The 23546-nt window shown below is 33.4% G+C and overlaps 1 protein-coding gene and 1 long non-coding RNA gene across 8 annotated transcripts; both read right to left on the bottom strand.

The window, feature by feature from the left end:
- Window positions 1–605: 605 nt before the first annotated feature.
- Window positions 606–21313, bottom strand: LOC127854311 (CUB and sushi domain-containing protein 3-like). Of its 7 annotated transcripts, none has more exons than XM_052389414.1 (9): window positions 20952–21269; window positions 15869–15939; window positions 12822–13047; window positions 12432–12593; window positions 11944–12108; window positions 10579–10788; window positions 2517–2687; window positions 1427–1537; window positions 606–756 (listed from the first exon to the last, which is right to left on the bottom strand). In XM_052389414.1, exons 3-9 carry the CDS (start codon window positions 13000–13002, stop codon window positions 656–658), a joined length of 1101 nt encoding a protein of 366 aa, XP_052245374.1. In that variant the 5' UTR covers window positions 13003–13047; window positions 15869–15939; window positions 20952–21269; the 3' UTR covers window positions 606–655. The 7 variants fall into 7 exon arrangements, 6 of the variants coding, with proteins under 6 accessions (XP_052245374.1, XP_052245376.1, XP_052245378.1 ...); XM_052389416.1 differs by lacking the exon at window positions 2517–2687 and adding an exon at window positions 2030–2200; XM_052389418.1 differs by lacking the exons at window positions 15869–15939; window positions 20952–21269 and adding an exon at window positions 21293–21313.
- LOC127854312 (uncharacterized) lies at window positions 3831–6324 on the bottom strand. Its single transcript, XR_008037022.1, has 3 exons — window positions 6124–6324; window positions 5509–5624; window positions 3831–4869 (listed from the first exon to the last, which is right to left on the bottom strand). It is a non-coding gene; the product is annotated as an uncharacterized LOC127854312 (long non-coding RNA).
- Window positions 21314–23546: the final 2233 nt, after the last annotated feature.

Genomic DNA, 23546 nt, shown 5'->3' with positions numbered 1-23546 from the left:
CATGTATAAAGATCACTAATAGTTTAAAATGATTTACACGTCGAATTGTTCTATGTCACTCTAAAATAATCTCGACGCGTATTACAGGCTAAATCACTCTATGAAAGCACAAGGCTAATTACAAATATTTAATAATTTGACGGCTCAATATTGCGAATTAACATATTACAGACATTGTGAAAGAACACATAAGATGGTACTTATTGTTGGATTTTGACATGTTGGGTTGTACGTGTGTTTCAATAAGTGCACGAACAGCTATTCATATTTATACGAAGTGTCGTGAGCTCTTTAATTATAAATGACGAACTTATTTCAGTTTCTGTATGTTATAATTGGAGTTTATCAGTGGGCCAATTGTAATCTCCTTTATGGTATTTGAGTGGGATATAGTTTCATCAATTAGTCTCCGTAATTATTTTTTTAATATATTATTGCATTAATGCAAATAATCATTTATTACTTTTATAAGTGGTTTATATAAAGACACAATCATTGCTAAGATGAAATTATACGATAAATCTTCGAAACAACATGCACTTCACTATAGACATAGAATATATTGGATTGCTTTCTGAGATATTTAGAATTGTATTTTCTCTATAAAGAAGTACAATTATTATATGATCGGGATTTTAAATGTTTACAGCATGTTCTATCGTACCGTGCTTGCAATGTTATTAATCGCCTCCCGTATACATGTGTTAGTTAAGTTAACCCAAACACCTTCGCTGCCACATTGTCTGGTGTAATTCCCTGCAAATTATAACATCATACAAGAAGTCACAACATATGAAATGGTAATTTGATCATGTCGAATTAAATTATTCCTTAAAAATTGAAAGTAATAGAAATCTGAGTTGGTAAGTAAAAAAGCAAGGCGATTTCAACCTACGGCTTTGTGAAAGAATTCATGACAGGCAACACGGTAAAAATGAACATCTAGTGTTAACAAATATAATAAAATATAAACATGATATCAATATATTGAAACGACCAAGACATCTCCACAAGAAACACTCTAGTTCATAGTCGGTAGTCTTTATCACTATTTATACTGCAATTTGTTTCATATAAGAAAGGACAAAACGAAAATAGGGACATAATTGTAATAATCAGACGGGGTAATCACGTCAAGATGGCGACGTCCATTCCAAGGCAAATACATTTCGCCGTGTTATACCCTTTATTACTTTTGCCGCTCACTTTCAGCAAAATAGTTAATGGCGTTTATTTTGTATTAATATTCGCTCTATATTTCGACTTTACTCCCTGCATAATGTCTTAGCGGGATGGCCTAATTACAGCTCAACTTAGAAAATTGTCGGCGAGTAAAGTCGAGCTATAAAGCGAATTTTAATATGAAAAATAAACGCGAATCACCGTTTTTTCTAATATGGCTGGAAAGTGAACGTTTATGAAATACCTGAACTTCCTTTTGGACACTGTGACCGCTGAGTTTGACCACACAGGGATTCGTACCAAGCAACGCCCCAAATATCCGTGTCATTTTTGCACGTACATGTTGATACTGCAACTGCATAAATAATAAGTACATTATTAACTCCACAGAAAGCCAAAAATACCAGATAATGATTGCATAATTATATGCATTGAGCATTGATAGTTTAGACGGTGCAATGTTGTATTAAAAGAATTGCAATTGCTGTATGGTTGATTGTGTGGAAGAGGATTTGTTAAAGATAGCGTTACAATCTAAGCAAACGAAATAAATACAAAGCACAAACTGTACACTATGACACGGACATAGTGTTTGCTATATACGTTAAATTGCGAACAAAACTATATATCATAACTATCTTCATTTCAAGCATAAAAATACATTCCTTTTATCTACCTCAAATATGTTAAACTAGACAACCTTTCAGAACAAGAACAATGAAGGTATGTGTTGTCGACTACAGTAAGCAAAAATTTATTTCCATGATATTGATACTACTCGCCATTATAATTATTAGAGTTCCAATGAATTTCTTGTCATAATGTAGCAATCAATGTATTCGTGTACCTCTTGCACAAGTTGGTGTCTGACCACTCCATCTTCCAGAGTCAAGGCATGTCCGTGTCCGTGTGCCAACTATGTAGTATCCGTTATTACAAGTATAATCGACTACCGATTCATATAACGACCCATTTTGAATCAAACTTCCGTTTCCTGGGGCAGTGAGATTTCCACAATCTACAAAACATTTTGATTACATCATCATCCCCTCATTAAGTAGTTAACACAAATATGTTAAATGATGATGTTTTTAGACTGAATATACAGCAAAATATGGTGACGTCAATGTGTTTCTTAACATAACTTCATTTGATGTTAAAGGTTTGTTTCCTGCCATTCATGAGAAAATTTGAACAAGAACAATAAAGGTGTGTGTTCTCGACTACAGTAAGCAAAAATGTATGTCCATGATATTGATACTGCTCGCCATTATAATTATTAAAGCTCCAATGAAGTTCTTGTCCTTAATGTAGCAATAAATGTATTCGTGTACCTCTTGCACAACTTGGTGTCTGACCACTCCATCTTCCAGAGTCAAGGCATGTCCGTGTCCGTGTGCCAACTATGTAGTATCCGTTATTACAAGAATAATTGGCGACCGATTCATATAACGACCCGTTTTGAATCAAACTTCCGTTTACTGGGGCAGTGAGATTTTCGCAATCTACAAACCATTTGTATTACTTCATCATCCCCGCATTAAGTAGTTAACACAAACATGATAAATTATTATGTTTTTATACTGAATGTACAGCAAAATATGGTGACGTCAATGTGTTTCTTAACATAACTTCATTTGATGTTAACATGGTTAAAGATTTGTTTCCAGCCATGCATGAGAAAATTTGAATGAGAAAAACACAATACCATTAAATATTGAATAGAGATGTCATTGAGTCGATTTGCTCTGCACGAAAACCTCAACCACTTGCTAAAGCTCGTGGTTTTATATTTCTTATATATTGCTAAATAAATGCATCTGAATTTCCCAATAAGCAAGTGACCTCTATATATGAACTGAATTCAACGACGGTTTTGGAACTTACTTCAAATAGGAAATAAACGTGTTTTAATATCACCATATTCCATAGACACAAAAAGAACTACGACTTTTATTCAAGAAGATATATTGGAAATAATAAAACTTTCTATCGAGTCGCATCACATCGTCGCCATGTTTGCGAAAAAAAACGCAAAGAACTGAACGCGTGCCGTACCGTGATTTATAAAGAAAAAGCAATAACAAGATTATTAAAGTATAATATTGAAGTATGCAAACGTCAAGATGGCGACGTCCATGCCGAGGCAAGAATTTTTCGCCGTTTTATACCCTTTATTACTTATATTAATTTTTTAAATGCCGCTCACTTTCAAGCCATATCAGCAAGATAGTTATTAGCGTTTATTTTGTATTAATATTTGCTCTAAATTTCGACAATACTCCCTGCATAATTTCTCAGCGGGATGACCTAATTACAGCTCAACTAAGAACATTTGCGACGAGTAATGTCGAGATATAAAGTGAATTTTAATACAAAATAAACGCGAATCACCATTTTACTAATATGGCTGGAACGATAACGTCATTTTACGATTTAACAAGAAAAATAGATGGTCTACAACGGCGAAAAATAACTGACCCCGAATAGACGTCGCCATCTCGACTAGCACGTGCTTATTTGACGACCGATTCATTTAACGACCCATTTTGAATCAAACTTCCGTTTCCTGGGGCAGTGAGATTTCCACAATCTACAAAACATTTTTATTACTTTATCAGCCCCGCATTAAGTAGTTAACACGAATATGATAAATGAAGATGTTTTTATACTGAATGTATAGCAAAATATGGGGACGCCAATGTGTTTCTTAACATAACTTCATTTGATGTTTAAGATTTGTTTCCAGCCACCCCTGTGAAATGTTTAAGAATGCTTCATGAACTATTCGCATTGTCTTCATGAACCATTCATGATGGTACTTCATGAAGACTTCATGAGAAACATGTGAAGACAAAATGAGACTTATTCCAAACAGAGTTCATGAACTATTCATGAAGTGGACAATGCATCATATCATGCATCCTTAATGCCCATTAAGAATTCATGAAGAGTTTAAGAAGTGTACACACCTAATGAATTATTCATGAAGTATAAACATTTAAGTTTTATTCATGAAACTGTACATATCTCATATGCATGAAGAATTCATGAATTTTTTGCTCAGATGTTCATGAAACTTTACTTCATGAAGAGTTCATTAATTTTTTGTTCAATATTTTAATGTCTCATTTTGAGTTCAGGAGTATTTACTTCATGAAGTTGAACAATTCATGAATATCATTATTCTTGAAAACTTCATGAAAATTTACGTTTTATTCATGAAACTGTTCATATCTCATATTCATGAAGAATTCATTAATTTTTTGCTCAGCTCTTGAAACTTTACTTCATGAAGAGTTCATGCATTTTTTTTCAATGTTTTAATGTCTCATTTTGAGTTCAAGAGAACTACATGTAACAGTATTGCTGGCCACATTTTCACGAGAACTATCAGTCTTGTTGGATACGTTTTCAGTAGAACCAATAGTCTTGCTGGCCACAATTTCACGAGAACTAGTAGTCTTGCTGGCCATATTTTCACGAGAACTAGTAGTCTTGCTGTCCACATTTTCATCAGAACTAGTAGTCTTGCTGGACACATTTTCACGAGAACTAGTAGTCTTGCTGTCCACATTTTCATCAGAACTAGTAGTCTTGCTAGACACATTTTCATCAATCATGTCAGCAGGGTATTCACTGATGCTGCTTGTGTCCTCCTCTTGAGAATCTCAAACACCAGTGGATCTGCAAACGATTGACACCAAAACAGAAATTGGTAATTTAAGGGTCAATTCTCCCCAAATTGGAAAAATAATATTAGCAAAAATTATTGACTCTTAGTACATTGTTATAAAATAGAATGTTATGAATGAAAACCAATCATTTTATTGGTTATTTCAACCTATTAGTCCTTTTTGTACACTAAAACTCTCATTATTTCTAAACTTTTAAAATCAAAACTTTCAATTTGGAATGTTTTTCCTGGATTTGGGAAAAAAGATATGTTTTGTAATTGGGCATATGACCGAATAACGGCTATAAAAACAGCTGAAAAAAGCCCTGGTCACTTCCATGAACTCATAAACTCTAAAAGGTCAAGAATCTATTATAGCCATGTTAGGGGCACGTGGTTATGAATCATGGACTCTTGTCATGAAGGCATTCTTCAAACACGTTATTAAATTGCTTATTGTGCATTCCAATAAAATGTTAAATATTGCTGTTATGGTAAGCTTGTCGTTTTAATATCTATAATTTAAATCAAAATAAGTTTGTTTGCCTGTTGTTTTTGTTTGCTTATTTAATCACATGATCAAATATGACTTAGCTCATAATAATTACAAGAAGTGGTGTAATGGCAGAAAATACAGTTAGAAAATGTACCAATATGTGTGGTCTCATTGGGCTGTGTGGGCTGGTTGGAACTGAGGAGAGGTTGGAGCAACTGGTCCAGGGTGGTGTCATTTCAGGGTTATTGGTGTCATCTGAGCCGAGTATTCCTACAAATTAACAGTTTTAAACTTTCCATAGTCATTTGTTAACAAAAAGAAGTGATTTAAGTCAAAAACATTTACTTTAATTTACTTCAAAATACTTTTATATACTACACGTTGCATATTGAACAATACATTTATAATTATGGATTGCTTCTTTCAAACAGTTTCATTATTATTAAGTGAAAAGACATGTACTAACTTGAAAGTTCAAACTATATTGCCTCAAAATCAGTCAAAAAACATTAAATTCAGAATGCAACTTTCTTCGACTACATTAATTAATATAAACAAAGCTTACAGAATTGTGAGATGTATGAGTTAGATCTTAGCATAACTTTATAATATAGAACAGTTGCTTAATAGAAAAACGAGTACGAAATTATTGAGTACGAATCAGTTCGAGAAACCAACAAATGGGATTGTACTATTAGCAGCTTATCAAACCTTTAAGCAAATGAAACCTAACAAATTACAAAGCAAGAAAATACATGATCAAACTTACACCGTGGGGGCTATAAAGACTTATAATCTGGTATTTTTACTGATTTGCGCGGACCGCGCCTTTCAAGGTTGAACGTTACTGATGCAAGATTACACACAACTAATTTGTTATACCCCACTTTATAAGAGAGTCAGAGGGGCTCTGGACAACACACTTGTTATGACTTTTTTTTATAGAAATGCATGATAAAAGAAGAATGATGACACTCTTACCGCTTGGTCATCAGTAGTTGCCCCATGCGATTGTCCTTGAAATTTTGCCGTAACAAAATCTCCAATAACGTATTTGTCCACTACTTTTCTCGAAGAAAGAATGACCCTCGGCTGTTCCACCGAAAAATCGCTTTTATCCAATTAATTATTTTCTAAATACGAAAGTGTATTGTTTGTTAACAGACGAAATCAAGCAAAAAGTTCAAACGTTGAAATTGGCGCCCGCTTTTGAGCATTCGTTTGAAAGAAAATCGACAATCAAAATCACGTTTCGGAACAGCGTAAAATACCGTCAATGGCGGCAAATTAACGAGTGTCTTTTCATAAAGCAATTCTGCGATAATACGGACTTACCCGAGCGTGACGATTGAACAAGCCAATTATTAACGAACAATTACGATTGATATTTAATATTCTTTCTTTTCTATTTTATAAATATTAATCTGTGTTTACGAAAATAATACTGTCTTACGAAAATGATTACAATCGAATAAACGTAGAATATTATGTAATTAGTGGGGTACATGAAATGCGTTTGTCAATTAACGATGCAAATTGCGTTCTAGAAACGGAAGCAATATTGTTTGTTCAAAAACAGTTTTACAAGACTTTCATTCGAAACTGAAAAAGACAAACATGGTTTGATTTATATGTGGATCTGTGTATAATAAGATTCATGTGCATATTTTTGCTTTATTATGTTTGTACAAAGTTTACTGTAATGGCATGAAGATTAACGGGAGAGGGAAAAAGGTACATCCTACAAATAAATCAGGCTTTGATAGACACCAACAATGCCGACAGTGTCTATAGTAGTGCTATGTTGGATTGGCAGAATAAATTATAATTCCCAACTTAAAAAAGTTTTTGACCTTTGTAATATCCTCCGATTAAAGACCTGTACAGTGTATCTGTAATTTGTTCCAATTAGAGCGGTAGAATTTGCTTGTTATGCTCAAATAGAATAAGATGTATGATCAATATTACATATATGTATATAGTTTTGAAATGCAGGGTAAAGTTTTATTTTGGGTCGTGTACGATACTATTTTATTCCGAGTAATGGCGCAATTGTTTCCTTAATTCTGACTAAAATACCTGATCTGCTCAATGACTTGAAACATTCATAAAATAATTGATGAATAGTTCATGGATGGTTTAAGAATCTTAAATTAAAAAAAAATATTCATAAAAAATTCATAAAATATTGTATGAATAGTTCATTGGTGGTTTAAGAATACTAAGTTCCAAAAATATTCTTTATTTATTCTGAAAACATTTTATGAATAATTCCTGGGTGGTTTAAGAATTTAAAATTAAAAAAATATTCATAAAACATTCATGAAATAATTTATGAATATTTCATGGGTAGTTTAAGAATATTAAATTCATGAAATATTCTTAATTTATTCTTAAAACATTTTATGAATAATTCATGAATTTTGGGAATCAGTGATATATTCTTGATATCTTCATGAATTGGAAAAACCTCACTTCACGATGAAAACTTCATGAAGTGACGTTAAGAATTAATTAAAGAAGAGTTCATGAGCAATTCTTTAAAGTATGAACAATTCAAGATTTCATGAAAATCATTTCGCAGAGGCATGCATGAGAAAATGTGAATGAGAAAAACACAATACCGTTATATGGAACGATTTTAAAGTAAATTTACATCATTCGTGGTGAATATTTACATTGTGACTGATGTTTATTCTAATATGCTTCATGACAATTTCAACATGGTTGTTGTCTATTCGTTTATACTTGATGATTGTTGCAACATTACATCATTCATGGTGAATATTTACATTATGCCTGTTGTTTATTATAATATGCTTCATGACAATTCCTACATGCTTTTTGTCTTTTTGGTTATACTTTATGATTGTTGCAACATTTTTGGTGAGTAGTGACTATCCAATGTTTGTGTGTTCATTATTCCTGAAACCAGTCATAATCAGTTTTGCCACTAAGCGTCATTAACAACGACAGTTAGCAACAGGCAGTAAGCAGAATGCAACTAAGCAGAATGCAAGTTGCCAAATTATGACAGCAAGTAGCGCTCGTTTATTTTCCGTATGTTGAATAAATTACTTTTCGGAAAAAAGAGAAAACATCCAAACCATTTTGACTACTATACTGAATAAGCTGAATTAGTTCCCTTTGTTTTATAATCTCCATTAAACTAAATACGTCTATTATTGCCATTCAGACCAGTAGGCCTACACAAGAAATTGACTGCCGTGAATGTTTTTGATATTTGTAAGTTGCAGTTGGTACTCAAGAAAATATATATGTATTTTATTCAGGATATAACGGAGCTGATGTGTTGGTGATGCTGGTTTTGACACCCGACGCATATAAATTTATGAATGAAAGGCTTCATGAACGTTGACGTCGCTCTCGGTAACCAGAAAAATTCCCACGCACGGATTTCAGCCGTCATTGTTAACAATCAATTAAGTGCACGAATAAGGTGTATTCCCAGCGCGTGTGCCGGAAAACAGGGCTTAATGTATTTTTTGTTCACCTCTATAATATTTATATCAAATCTGTATGAAAAAAATGTCGGTGAACATTAATCCGCTGTTAATTTTTGAAAATATTGAGGCGTTCATTAATTATGGATCTAAAACTGAGCATTAATCCGCATAAAAAAAAAGGGGGCGTATTGCATATAAGTTCGGAGACATGAAATTATTTCGAGAAGAAGCAATAAGAGGTTCAATTCTATATGAGCAAGTCTCGCTGCGCACGATTACGCTCTTATTTCTCGTAAATATTTGACTCGTATGAATCTTGGCAAATACCTAATGTTTTATTTTGCTTAATCTAAATTAAGTCATGCATCTATTTATATTTTAAGCAGCATAGCATGACTTCCAAATGACCAACAACTCTTTTATATGTGAAAGAGATTGACACGAAATACCTACCCATCTATAATATATATGTGCACTTAAATATTATAGTTTTATAGCATTGTATGTGGTGCAATATAAGTGCACTCTAGTAAATTTGAAATTATGTAATGGATTTCCTCTCAACATACATGCAGAGTTCCAGATAACTTTTTGCAGCAAAATCTTGGTTTACACTATATAAAAAAAATCCAGCCTTAAAGTGTATTATTAATTCCCTTTTACCGGTAAGTATAATTTTTGGCACATCAGTATTTAGGTTTATAGTCTAAGAAGAGCTCATGACAATTGCCGGTATACAGCAGACTTTTTGCAAAAAGGACAAGATAATGGAAAACGTTTGGCTTTTCGACTGTTTTAAAGATGGTCTGTAATTCATAATAACGTTAAAGTGCTGTTGATTTCATAATTTAAATAAGGGCCTAGACGAGTGAGAACAATGTGTAACCGTACGCACAGAATTTAAGTCTACCTTTGTTACTAAATTTAATTATATTTTTAAGACTTTAAGCGTCTTATCTGGAGCTCTGCATACATGTATAAGTAGCATATATTGAAATATATCCATAGAGTTTCTTTGGTAATTGAAGGTAAATGACTGTACACAAATTATGGTAAGTCATAACCAAAAAAAAGTTACGTCTACAAACACGCGGTTAATGTCGGTTCAGTAGCAAATATCACACACAGGGGCGCAACTCACATCTTGCCATCGCGTTAATTTATTCAACGCATTAATGTTTGATGTTGGATCTGTACACATGAATGATACCATTAAGCAGAATGTAAATATATATTGGTCATCAGGCAAGATGTAAGTGTCATCAAGCATGAAAAGGTGTCTATATACAAATTGAAAGTACCATCAAGAATCATGACACAGGCATAAAGAAGGATGTAATTTTTACCTAATTATCGTTCCATAAGCAAGCTGCTTTAAACATAAATGAAGTTAACTCAGCTGTATACATATTTGTTAATTAATTGCCTGCCGTTCAACCTATATCCATTGTGACACGTGTAATTTGCGAGTTTGCCATCAGCCGAGATAGTTACGTTTCCATTTACCAGTACTATCATATTTTAACATTCTAACAATTAAAATAAATGTTTATGTAAATATAGTCTTCATTTTGAAAAAACATATTATAGTATTGTTAATTGTCATTGAATACATACGGGAAGCAAAATTTGTCAAACATTGCGTAATAAATGAATCCGAATTATACTTTTTATTTCTTTAATATGATGTAATATATTTTAATTTTACCTATTTCTTTGGTTTAGACACTTATTTTTAAGGCCTTGAAAATCAATACCTAAAGTTGCAGTTGTACTTAATGGTCCAATTGACGTCGATGTTTCCTTGGGCGACACACTTGTTGTCGGTGTTATCACTGATTGTGCCGATGTTGGACGGTCTTCGGTTGTTATTGTCTCTGTGTAAATCGTTGAGCTTGCGGTCGTTTCTGTTTCGTTATAAGTAGTAGTTGTGGTTTCTGAATATGTCGTTGTTCCATTGGTTGAATCTGTAATGGTTGTATTATTTTCGGTCGTTTCATTGTTAGCCGTAGGGTCCATGGTCGTAATTGGATATGTAATAGTAATTGTGCTCGTTTCTGTATTATTCGTATAATTTGCGGTTGTTTCTGAATTGATCGTATGAGAAGCGCTCGTGTCTGTATTTGTCGTGATACTTGTCGTTTCTAAATGACTCGTGGAGCTTACGGTCGTTTCTGTATCGGTGGTTGGACTTGTAGTCGTTTTAATAAAAGTGGTATAAGTTGTAAAAAGTGTGACTGTGTCTGTATAAGTCGTAGTTACAGTGGTCGTATCTGTATTGGTCGTATGAATTTCTGTCGTTCCTGTGATTACCGTTGATACCGTGGTGGTATGAGGAATTGTCATATTATACATGATTGCTTCGGTGGTTGTTTCTGGATTTATTGTAAGAGTTATGGTCGTTTCTGTGCTGGCTGTAGGAGACTTGTGGTAGTTTGATTATCAGTCGTATAAATCGTAGAAATTGTGGTTGAGTCTGCATTAGTCGTAGTTCGATTCGTAGTATCTGAATATGTTGTATGACTTTCTGTGATAGCAATAGGTATCGTTTCCATAGTTGGAATTGTAAAAGTTAACGTGGTTGTTTCTGTTTCAAGGATTTGTTGTTGTTTGTGAATTGGTCGTAGGAGTTAAGGTCGTCTTTATATTGTTCGCTTCTGAAATAATCGTAGGACTGACGGCCGCTTGTGTATTTTTTGTAAGACTTGTGTTTTTTTATGATAAATGCTGATGTTTTATACTGAATATAGAGCAAAATATGGTGACGTCAATGTGTTTCTTAACATAACTTCATTTGATGTTAAATATTTGTTTCCACTAATGCATGTGAAAATTTGAATGAGAAAAACACAATACCATTTAATATTGAATAGAGATGAGTCGATTTGCTCTGCACGAAAACCTCAACCACTTGCTAAAGCTCGTGGTATTTTTTTTATATATTGCTATGTAAATGCATCTGAATTTCCCAAATGATCTCTATATATGAACTGATATCAACGACGTTTTCGGAACTTACTTCAAATAGGAAATAAACGTGTTTTAATATCACTATATTCAATAGACAAAAAAAGAACTACGACGTTTATTCAAGAAGATATATTGCAAAATAATAGTTTTACCTTTTCTGCTGCAAGTTGGTATTGCTGCGCTCCATTTGCCATCGCCGCATGTAATCTGGCTGCTTCCATATAAAAAGAATCCCGGTATACACGTGAAAGTGGCATTAGTATTTAAAGCGGAGAAACTTACGTTGCCATTTGCAGGGGCTAATGGTATTATACAATCTGAAAACATCACAAATGTATTTCTTTGTTTATAGAATGTTAAGTAGATGCTCAAATTTACAAATAATATAAACATAATCATCTAGGAGCAAGCTGCTTTAAACATAAATGAAGTTAACTCAGCTGTTTACATTCGAAGGTATATGTTTGTCAATTAATTGCCTGCCAAAATTTCAAACGTACGTTCAATCAAAATAATTAAATATGCTTGAACAATTTCGAATGTGTATTAAGAAAATTTCTATTACTGATGCAAGTGTTAAAAATTAGTAATACATCTTAGGGCCATGTTGTAATATGCAATTTATTGAACATTCTCATACTTTTCAAACAGCTAGGATCATATCCACTCCATGTACTGTTAACACAAGTGCGTATTTCGCTGCCGTTCAATCTATATCCATCGTGACAAGTGTAATTTGCGAGTTTGCCATCAGCCGTGATAGTTACGTTTCCATTTACCAGTTCTATCATATTTAAACATTCTAAAAAATAAAATAATGGTTAATGTAAATATAGTCTTCATTTCTAAAAAACATATTATATTATTGTTAATTGTCATTTAATATATACGGGAAGCAAAATTTGTAAACCTATGTGTAATAAATGAATCGGAATAGTACTTTTTATTTCTTTAATATAATGTAATATTTTTAATTTTATCTATTTCTTTGGTTTAGACACTTATTTTTTAAGGCCTTGAAAATCAGTACTTAAGACGGTTTCCGCTTTAGACGTTGTTGGTAGTCCAGATCCAGATAATGTCTCAAGTGAAGATGAAGCCGATGTCCATGGTGTACTAGAAGTAGCAGTCGTCGAAGAGGTTGAGGTAGAAATAGTTACGGTACAAACACACAAAAAGCCCGTGAGGATACTTATTATCGTCTGATGCATTTTGTTGAAGAAGTTTGTCGTTACCTAAGACGATTCAAGTAGGCACTGAAATAAGACGTATGTTTTATATATACTCATACGACGTGATATTTGCTGAACTAGTCATTTATTATAAGAACAATAATAATTGACCTAGAACCCTTATTAATTAATCTAAGCGTATTGGTGCGAACAAATAGTAAGACTTTGTAATAAAAACCCATAAGCAGAGATAAACTCTTAACATCTAGCTTAGTAAATGTAAAATTGCCTCGTTCTTTTTTATCCATGCAATTTTATATCAGACGAGTGTACATTGTTTTTTATTTTACGAGCACGGGATCGCTATATTGCTACATGTACTATAAATCTCGTGATATGAGCCAATAAACAGAAAAACACAATCACTTATCAAACCCGCAAATTTCATTATCAACGAAGACTGTTATATTTATAACTTTAGAACAGAATTTGTTGAATGTTATGAAGAAAAAAGAAAATAAAGAAATCATGTATGAACTAATGGACAATTTAAAAATCTATTGGTTAATTGTCGTATACAACGGAAATAATAGTAGTTAATTACACTGGAAGCTCATCATTATTTTTCCGTAGTTGCGTTTATCAAGGCAAAAAACATTTGAGCGATAATATATCAATGAGTATTCATTTTATTTATCAAGGCAAAAACTCATTTGAGCGATAATATATCAATGAGTATTCATTTTATCACCGATCATCCAAAATATATACAAATTAACAAGTTCCCTAATGCAATACAACTTTCATCATTTAAAACATCCCAAGTATACATTGTATGTCAATATATGCGTTATACACGTTTATAACTTACTTCCAGGAGTAATAGTTAATTGTTAAAATGCCAAAAACATAGATTGATTGTGAAATACCTTAATGCCACGAAAGATGCATAACGATAATATTCCATGCATTGACATCAGCATCAAATACGTAACTTCGACCAAACTTATAATCCAGTTGTAACGTTTATGTTTAACTAATCAATTATGATTTTTTTTTCAATTAATATTTCACGTAAACAAACACGTTAAGCAGTTATACCTAGAATAATTTTCCAAAATGTATATATTTTGTTGGCTGACACAAACGTGGATTTGTACATGGAACAGTTTGAAAACAATTCTCACGCATTCTTTCAATATTTACCTTGTGCTTATTCCATTTAAATGTATAACAAGAAATATGCGGTTGCATGAAATTTGTAAGGTTTTAAACATACCTGTAGTACAAGTGTAGGTATACGCACGCATATGCAATTATTTTCCACTTGTTGTCACGATACATGTACTACTTAACCTTAGTTTACGAATTCATTCTGACAAACATGCTCACGGAAAGGAAGTATTTCACGTCGCTTAGCTGACATAAGATTTATGGATAGGCAGTTTGATAAGGTTAATGGAAATAGCAAAGCTTAGAGGCGTAGCGATACTTATAGATTAAACTAAAGTATAAGTTGCACAAATAATACAATACGTAGATTCTAAATGTAAAACATGTTCCTCCTTTTGTGTTTTGTTATGTTGTATTTTCCACAAACATCATTTTGGAAAAATGAAATAATTTAAATAAGTTTGAAATCAAATTGTTTGTATGTATTGATTAATCATTTTAACACGCGTTGTAAGGATTTAATTCAAATAACAAATAATTAACCTAATACTGACAATAAATAGTTATATATTTTAAAAGAATAATTTGCCATTACGAAACGTTGTAGATGTCAACGATGTAACTGTAACATGTCCATGAGCTAGATGTCGTGAAACATGTTTGCGGCGATGGTAGCTTATCGTTGTGGAGCAATATTGAACAAGAAAGAACTTTAATAATATTATAAACAAAAACATATTATGAAATTTGACATAAGTTACATGATTTGCCATTGAAAGCAATATCCTAGCCAGCACACCACTATCGGATAGATATCGGTAGCTAAACGGTATATCGGCAAATCGGCCCGATGTCTATCCGATGTTAATCCGTTTCGCCGCCCGATATATGTAATTAACAAAAAAGTCATTTTACATGCAACAAGTTTTATGAAATATTACAAAATACATATATTCGTACCACAAACCATAAATATGGTCAATAAATATGCAACTTGTGCTTATTTTTGCCGATGGCGAGCCGACAACGGCCCGTTGTGGTCGTAAATGTTTTCGTTCAAAAACGATAATTTCGTTCGGTTAAGGAAATTTTCTGGCGGCCAAGTTAAATGAGGCGTTCGAACACAAACATTGTGTCTTGCGTTTTGTTTCGGAGATCTTCATTAAAGCTCAAGTTAGTATTTGTTCTTTATGATATTGTACGCACATGTAGATTTGTTCGTAAATAACGTGATGGTTCATTAAGAATTTGAATTATGCATTCGTAATATATATTCGCGAGGTACTTTTTACCGCACGTTCATACTTTGCTGTTTTTGGTACTTGTACACTGACTTAAATTGGATGTTTATACAGTTAAAATTTATTTGTACGAATTAAGAATATTTTTGTTTCTTTGTTTCATTGAAAGATTCAACACTATTGTTGCCAAGTCTGACAGATTTCCCGAAACTCAACAGCCTTCAGTCAGACATTTGGTCTGACTGGTCAGAATTTTCTGTCAGACCTTAGGTTATTCTGTCAGACCAAAGAACATACGTGAAATTCAAACATAACTGAGAAAAAATTAAATAATTAGAAATACGTTAATATTGATTTATCATTTTATTTTGATCATATTACTTTGAGTAAAAAATTAAATTAACACAGTTTGTTAGCATCCACTTTCTCATTATTAAAGTCACTAATAAAATCACTATCTGTATCGTATATATTTAAAAGCTTAATGTCACTGTCGTCTTGTTCCCAGTCTTCCTCATCGTTCTGCGAGTGTCCAGGCTCGGGCTCCTTGGGGGCAATTGCTCTGTAAAGAAACGATAACATCAGTTTATTCTTAAGTTAATCACATTGTTTTGAGTAACAAAGTAATTTGTTTAAATTCATGGTCTGCCTGTTTTCCAAGACTCAACGAATTTACGAGGGGTCGCTTATCCTCGTATTTTTTTCCACTAGCTCACGGGCGTTTACATCTGCAACCCGTTTTGGATTTTCAGGCTTTGCGACATTCAAAAACTTCCACATTATGTATATTTACTTATTTACTACAAATTTACTTAATTCAAAAGAAGGAACATGAAAACGAAATCACCTGGTTATAAATCCCCGTTAAACTCCGTGTGTGTTCCTCGATATTGTTGGTAACTGCAAGCTGTTGCTTTGTTTAACTTTCACTTTAGTTTAAACTAAAAGTCGATCGAATGATGGTCAAATGTACCGATCCCGGCTTGAAGCATGCATTTATCTACTCGTCGACAATAAGCAGGGAACCAAATGTATTTCTGAAACATGTTTCGCTGAGCACGGACAGATTATTTCCGATTTTTGACAAGACGACTTTGGACCAATCAACAGCGGGTTAACTGACCGACGAATACATTAAAAAAATCTCGTATTTCACGAAATCGGCAAAGTGCGGATTCCGTCGTATTTCGCCGATCTTCTATAAATACTTTTAATTTCTTGGGAAAACCCGAAAATATTTGTGTCGGACATTTTCGGCCGACGAGTTAAGAATTTTGATCGGCCCGTGACAGTTTGTGTCGCACATGTCCGTAGGTCCGACGGAGTTTCGGGAAGATTCCCAGCCCTCAACATCCAACCCACATTTCCAGTGGGGAATCTGTAAGGTTGTCTTCTGACAGACCACAGATGATAGTTCTAGGTACGTACTATTCTTGAAGTATTTTTCTTTGGTTGTTAACATGCTATTTGTATTACGTAAAAAATACACTTTTATAACAGAATAAAGTACTAGTCAGCAGAAGTGCAATACTTTATGCAGATAATTTAAAAAAATGTGTTATTAATTCTGGTGACTATATGAATTAAACTGCCATAATATAATTTGATGTTTTAAAAACAGATCATCAAAATTAAATAGCACTGTATATTCGAAAAGTTAACAATAATACTTGTCCATGAAAAAGTAAGCGAATATCATATTTTAATAAATTAAAAATCTTAGGATAATTAAGCAAATGTATTTAAATGATCATATAATAATAATAAACCTTAACTTGTACATTTTCAGAAGCCGTCAAGCAAATCTTTCTGAACACAAATAAACAGTGACATGGAGTTTTTCATAAAAGAATTGCTTCGAAGTGCCAGTGACTGCCATGAGGGAGGGCGCACCAAGCCATCGACGATGACATCAGCCATGGCCGAAGAAGATTATGATGATTAGTTAACTTTATATATGACTGACAGTCAGACTGTTAATTGTGTTAATAGTTACAACTAATAAGGTTTACAATTTTTATCTTACCTTTTACACTTTAAGTTATGACTTATTTTGTCATCCTCAAAATAAGACTGACTTTGTTTCATTGTAAATATATTCTTAAATATTAAGTCGTTAAGTTAATATAATAACATGAATAGAATTTTTAAAAGTTAAATATTAACAAAAACGTTTGCCGTTATCGGGGCTCGAACCATTGTATGTCATTACATGGATTAAACAGTTATTGCTGTTACCACTCGGCATTCCGGACTGTTATACAAAGTCTGCTTTTGATACTTTATTATGCTCCCCAAAAATTTATTTTGGGGGGAGCATATAGTCGCCGCTACGTCTGTCCGTCCGTGTGTCCATCCGTGCACAATTTTTGTCCGGGCTATTTCTCAGCAACTAATGACCGGAATTCAATGAAACTGTATGGGAAGCTTCACTACCAAGAGGAGATGTGCATATTATCAGCGGGTTCTGGTCGGATGATTTTTCACAGAGTTATGGCCCTTTGAAATTTTCTATTAAATAATTCTTGCCCCCCCCCCAACTACTTCGCCCTCAAGACGTTTCTTTTTATCTGAATATATAGTGCAATATTGTGACAAAAACACCTTTGGGGAGCATCACCCGTCTCCGACGGTTTCTTGTTTATATAAGTGATGTACATGTTGTTACACAATTTAAAGGAATATCAGAAACTAGCTACTCTACAAATTTTAACGGAATTAACAGAAACAAGCTATTCCAACATATTCAATCGTTTCGAGTGTGTAACACTCGTTTCGAGTGTGTAACACTTTATAATTTTATCAATTTCAAATGATCACTATTCATAAATTAAACTGTATTTCCATCATCAGTCTACGCCATGTAGTGTCATTTTGACAATCTGTGAACAATGCCCTTCAAGACTTTCTTTTCTTTAGCCAAATTTGCATCGATATATATTATACAATCTTGTAACTTTTGCTATTTTATTATAATGGGTTTTAATGAAGAAAATGATGCAGCCAAATAAAAATTTCTTAAACAAAATGTTTCAACTTGCAGTCGTAGGCTAAATTTAGGGAATGGCAGAGTTAGCCATGCCCTTTTAGACTGTATATTGTTCCAAATAGGTAGCTGAGATTAGATTGTAGATGAAAAGTGCATTTTTATACTTATTATGTACATGAGTTATAATTAATTGTCCTTAATTCCTGTTTCATGCATGCTATGTGTTATACTTAGTTACATACAGTTGCCTTTATCCATTTTATACTTCATAACGTGTAAAAGGTTACTTTTAAACTGCTAGAAATAGTTTTAATATATCAGCAGGATTGTTTTTGTTCCTTTTTGTATTTAATCCTGTTGTTGCCTAAAGAAGGCACATTGTGCCAACATATCGCTGTTTTTCAATTTCAACCGTACCTGAATATTTGTCATGTAAAAAAGTTTTGATTAAGTTTATCAAAATTATGCATTTTTGATTGCATTATATAGATTAAATATTGAGACAGGTAGATGGCTAGACATGTGTCTATTCCATTAGATCAAAGAAAATATATTTATTTGTTATACACTCATAAATGAGTTTAATTTTATTCTTGAATGTAAATTATATACGGAACTGAGATCAAAATTATTTTTGTTTAGATATATTCAATTGTATCACAGACAAAGACCAAATATGTACACATTTATCGAGCTAATTACATCAATTAATGGACTATTTATAAAAAAAATTGGGCTGTTATATTTATCACTCTTCAGGTTCAATCACATTATACCTTTATACCATCAACTTAATGTATTCTGATGTGTTTTGTACCGCATATATCTTGTTGTTACTGTAATGGTATTTGTTATGTACCGCATACATAATGTTTTTACTTACACATTATAAAGAAGGACCCAACGCGGACTTTATGGATTGTTTGCGATTTTAAAACTTTAAAAAAATACTTGCTGTCAATTACACTTAAACACCTGTATCCATAAGGATGTTATATAATCTATGTTCTAATCTTATCTTTGAATTGCAGTGTAGTAAGCCTCAAGACTGTTGATTGTTTCGTTAAGGATAGACAGTCTAAACGTGGCGTTAGTAGACTACATTTAAATGGTTGCGATTATTTTATTTATTGGATTGCTATAAAGTATAATATGATACATGTTCTGTATATTGTTAAACCCCTTAAGTATTATGGTACAGAATAAGTAACATTTCTTCATCTAGGTATTTCTATTAAGACTCTTCGAAATAACAGATAATTTAAGAAAACAATAAATCTGTGATTGCATTGAAATGTATATAAAATATAAAATGCAATGGATATCCTAAACTGTCATTAAAATTATCAAATTGTAATACTCAACTTTCAATTGTTTTTCCATAGTACATTCTGAGGCTATTTTAGATTTTTATTTGGTTAAGATTTTAGTTGCCATATTTAAATTGTTTACGCAAATGTATGGTATGTGTGTGTTCATATGTTTTATATTTGTAAACACTGATGTAAAACTTGGCCACTTGCTAGCATCACATTTAACCGAAAACGGGCCGACGGCGAACCGATATATAATCTTGCCGATATCGGGCCGAGCCGATGCCGATGGGCAAAACGATAACGACCCGCCGTCGTTGCCAATATCGGGCCGATATCACTTTTTATAAAAACGAGATCGGACCAACGGCGGCCTGATATATGTTTGCTAGCTGGGATGATATACATTAATTTTCACCACACCCTGACAATGTATAGCTCCGCAGTGATAAAATACCAAACAAAATAACTCAGTAACTGATCAATAGCTACCCAATCTTAGATTTAGTTTGTCTGTGCGTAGTTTACAGATAGCTAGATGTAAAATAATGCTCGTGCAAATAGTGTAATCAGTTTTACATTCAAAACCTATTTAGTAAATTATTATCAAGGGCGATATGCGACTGATTTTGTTTGAGGTTTGCGAAAGTGGAAATGACGCATTAACGACATTTTGATAGATGATCCTTTGAAACTGCATCTGACATATTTAACTGTTTAACTGTGTTTAATTAAAAAAAAATAAGTTGAACTTACTGACATCGTTTGTTGTTAACATACACTGGTCTGTATTTGGGGGCGGCTGATTGGTTTATTGGTTGCACATGGACTTTATATCCCTACATTCTCTTTTTTTGAGCATATTATTTACCGTAACTTATATATACTTCTTTCAAAACACTGATACTTTACAAAGCTTATATTCGTTCGTAAGTAGAATGAGACTAAAATCAAAGTACTGTAATTTATTTGTAAATATGTTGGTTTAAGAAACCTTTTCACGTTTTGAAAAATTGACAAAATTAGAAAGAAGGTGTGTTAGATTTTCACATAATCGTTTGAGTTATGTTTTTTTTACAAAAAACAGTAGTAATTAACATTAATCATGCTCTAAAATATCCATTATATGCATCTTTTGACGATTTAAAAACCTAAAACATCTCAAGTGTTGCAAACGCGAAACGATTGTATGATTCGAAAAGTTCTGTTTACTGTTATCGTTATATTTTATTATATTACGAAGATTGCTTATATTGAAAATAAAATACATACCGCGTTCTAGCTGCACGGATGGCCGATTGGTTTCAGCGCTGAACGTTTACTCCAAGGGTCAGTGATTCGAGCCTTGGTGTCTATTCTTTTTTAGTCCTTAAATTGTTGTAATACTGGAATATTTTACTTCCGATGTTTACATTTATCAATTGAAATCATTTAATTACAAACTTTAAAACATGCCAAAATCTGTGAAAATGTCCATTAAATTGCCACACATTCTGTCAGAAATAATATCAGAATATGTATTTAACACGACTTATTATTCTCTTAATTAATTATTGACACTTATAAAATAGTGCATTAACTAAAAACGTATTAATCATATTTATGTTTGATACCGTGTCATGAAATGCCTATTGTGTCCCGCAACCGATTACGAGTTATGAAATGTCAACATACCTTTATTCAATCCCGATAGTGTTATCTCCTTCGTTAAGATTAAGATACCGGAAACTCCGTTCGTATTTTAATATAAACAGGCATACAATCATAATATATATCACATTTATTTCTTCAAACAAAAATGTCAGAGCGGAATGCAAAGATTGATTAAAGATTAAGGAAAATATATTTCATAACATGGTCATACAACATTGCCAGGAACGTCTCCGAATAATTGATAGATGCTAAATAGAACATGTCTGTATGTTAATGACACATAGCTACAAAATTTTTGTGTTCGTTAAAACTTACCGTTATCTGTATATAGCAAATGTAAGACTATAATCGATAGACAGTCGTTTAGGAAGTTTCTCACTTAAAATTTACCTATTTTAGCATCACGTTAATGCATTTTAGATTGTGCAACAAAACAATGCTTTAAGGTAGCGCACCTGTAATGGGCACCTATCCAGGAAGGCTGTGGTCAACGATTTTCAAAATGGCCGCCAAAATGGCCGCCATTTCAACTTTAATCCAAAATATCACCATAACTAGTCGTTTAAAGTGCATTGTATGTGTTGAAGACTTATATTAAATTATATACTGTCTATCCAGCAATGACCTTGAGATGACCTTGAGGTAAATTGTCAAGGTCAAATATCTCATTTCACTTTTTATGATGGGTTGAACATGTAAATATTTACATTTTTTCTTTATTTGCCCATGTTTTGACAGAAAAAGTATGCATTACCGTTAATATGATTCTGTTTGATCGCGTAAACATACACAAAATTGATGCACTGCTATATGGGGGATTATACAGGGCATTGTCAAAAATAACAAGGTCAAGTTGTAAAGTATGCCAGCCTAACTGATGTTAGTTATAAAACATGATTTCATCCAATTGGCAATATCATTTTGGTGGATGTGCGATGAAAAAAGGCATGTTATTCCGGGAAGCAACGGCCTTTACAGAAACAGAGAGCTGTACACTTAAGGCTGGCCTTGCTACACTTGCACAGTCCCCTGCAAGCTTTCTTACATCCACAGTGAATAAGCTCATAGCACATATCTTGGGCTTGTCCTAGGGTAGTCCACCTTGGCTTCCACGTACCCGTGCCTGGTTTCTCCCATCCCCAGAGCGACGGGCTTGGTAGTGTTTGATTTGCCTGTAGAGCTTTCCCCCAAACATGGCCTCCTTGGTACACCGCTAGCAGTAAGTGTTGAGGGAGAGCTGATTGTGTTGGTGGAATACTCTCCAGTGCCTTTGATCTTCTTGAGAAAAGATGTCTCCGAGCGTCGTTAACTGCCATCAGATCGCTTGTCCTGTCGTACATCAGTATGACAAATCTCTCACAGAGATTGAGATTATTGCCGGTCAGTTCTATGGGTGTGTCAGATAGTTCCAGGAACATATTGGTTATATCTGGGTATACGTCCCATGTGTCCCAAGCTGATTTCTTACCCCGACCACAAAAGAAAGAGGTAACATCGCATCCTGTCAATGCATGGAAAATAGACATTGACCTACATTTCATTGGACCTAGTGAGTTGGCAATCCCATGTACTGCTATGTAACGTTGGTGTTTGCCAACACCAAACAACATCCATATTTCAGAGTCTGGAATTCTGTGGAAATTAGATAAAATAATGACTAACACATCTGTATCTAACGCAGTGATCATAATGCTCCTGTGACCTGATAGGGCCGCATCATACAGGTGAAGTACCATCCTTGTATCAGCCTCCTCATGAGTGCATGGCTCAATGATTGTATTTGCTATCCTTGGAGGGGCACATAAAACCTGTTCACCTGAAGTGCAATAGATTTCTTTTCCATCTTTCGAAAGAGACAATGACTGCTGAGCGAGAAACTGAAAAAAGTTCCGTTTTGTTCTCGTCAACTCGAAGAAACGACTGCCAATTGTTGGGTACACGGTTTGAAGAGGTGACACGTCGTCTTGAGCCATGTCCTCTTCTTTATTTGGTGGCTGATTTAAGACTATCTGCAATGTATCGGTCCTAGATTAAATCCAATCTTTTTACATGGATAAGTCTTTCTGAGAGATGTGACAAAAACACATTGTAAGCATAGTCCTGAAATGTTTTTGAACCTCTAGGTTGTAACATTTGAACCAACATCGCCCCGTCTAGAATGTTAACCGTAACTCTTGGGGTTGTTTCTAAACGGCGTGAATGTGATTCTAGTAC

The sequence above is a fragment of the Dreissena polymorpha genome, chromosome 12 (assembly GCF_020536995.1).
Source record: "Dreissena polymorpha isolate Duluth1 chromosome 12, UMN_Dpol_1.0, whole genome shotgun sequence".
In the NCBI taxonomy this organism is placed as follows: Eukaryota; Metazoa; Mollusca; class Bivalvia; order Myida; family Dreissenidae; genus Dreissena; species Dreissena polymorpha.
Note: the sequence above shows the minus strand (reverse complement) of the source record. Positions and strands in the feature narration are given on the sequence as shown.

Excerpts from the sequence above, each read along its gene's own strand:
- LOC127854311 (XM_052389418.1), bottom strand. The coding sequence starts at position 13,002 with ATGCATCAGACGATAATAAGTATCCTCACGGGCTTTTTGTGTGTTTGT. Across the intron at positions 10,789-11,943 it reads ACCAACTTGCAGCAGAAAAG|ATTCAACCAATGGAACAACG; the intron begins GTAAAACTATTA and ends CAACCATTACAG. Across the intron at positions 757-1,426 it reads GTGTCCAAAAGGAAGTTCAG|GGAATTACACCAGACAATGT; the intron begins GTATTTCATAAA and ends TATAATTTGCAG.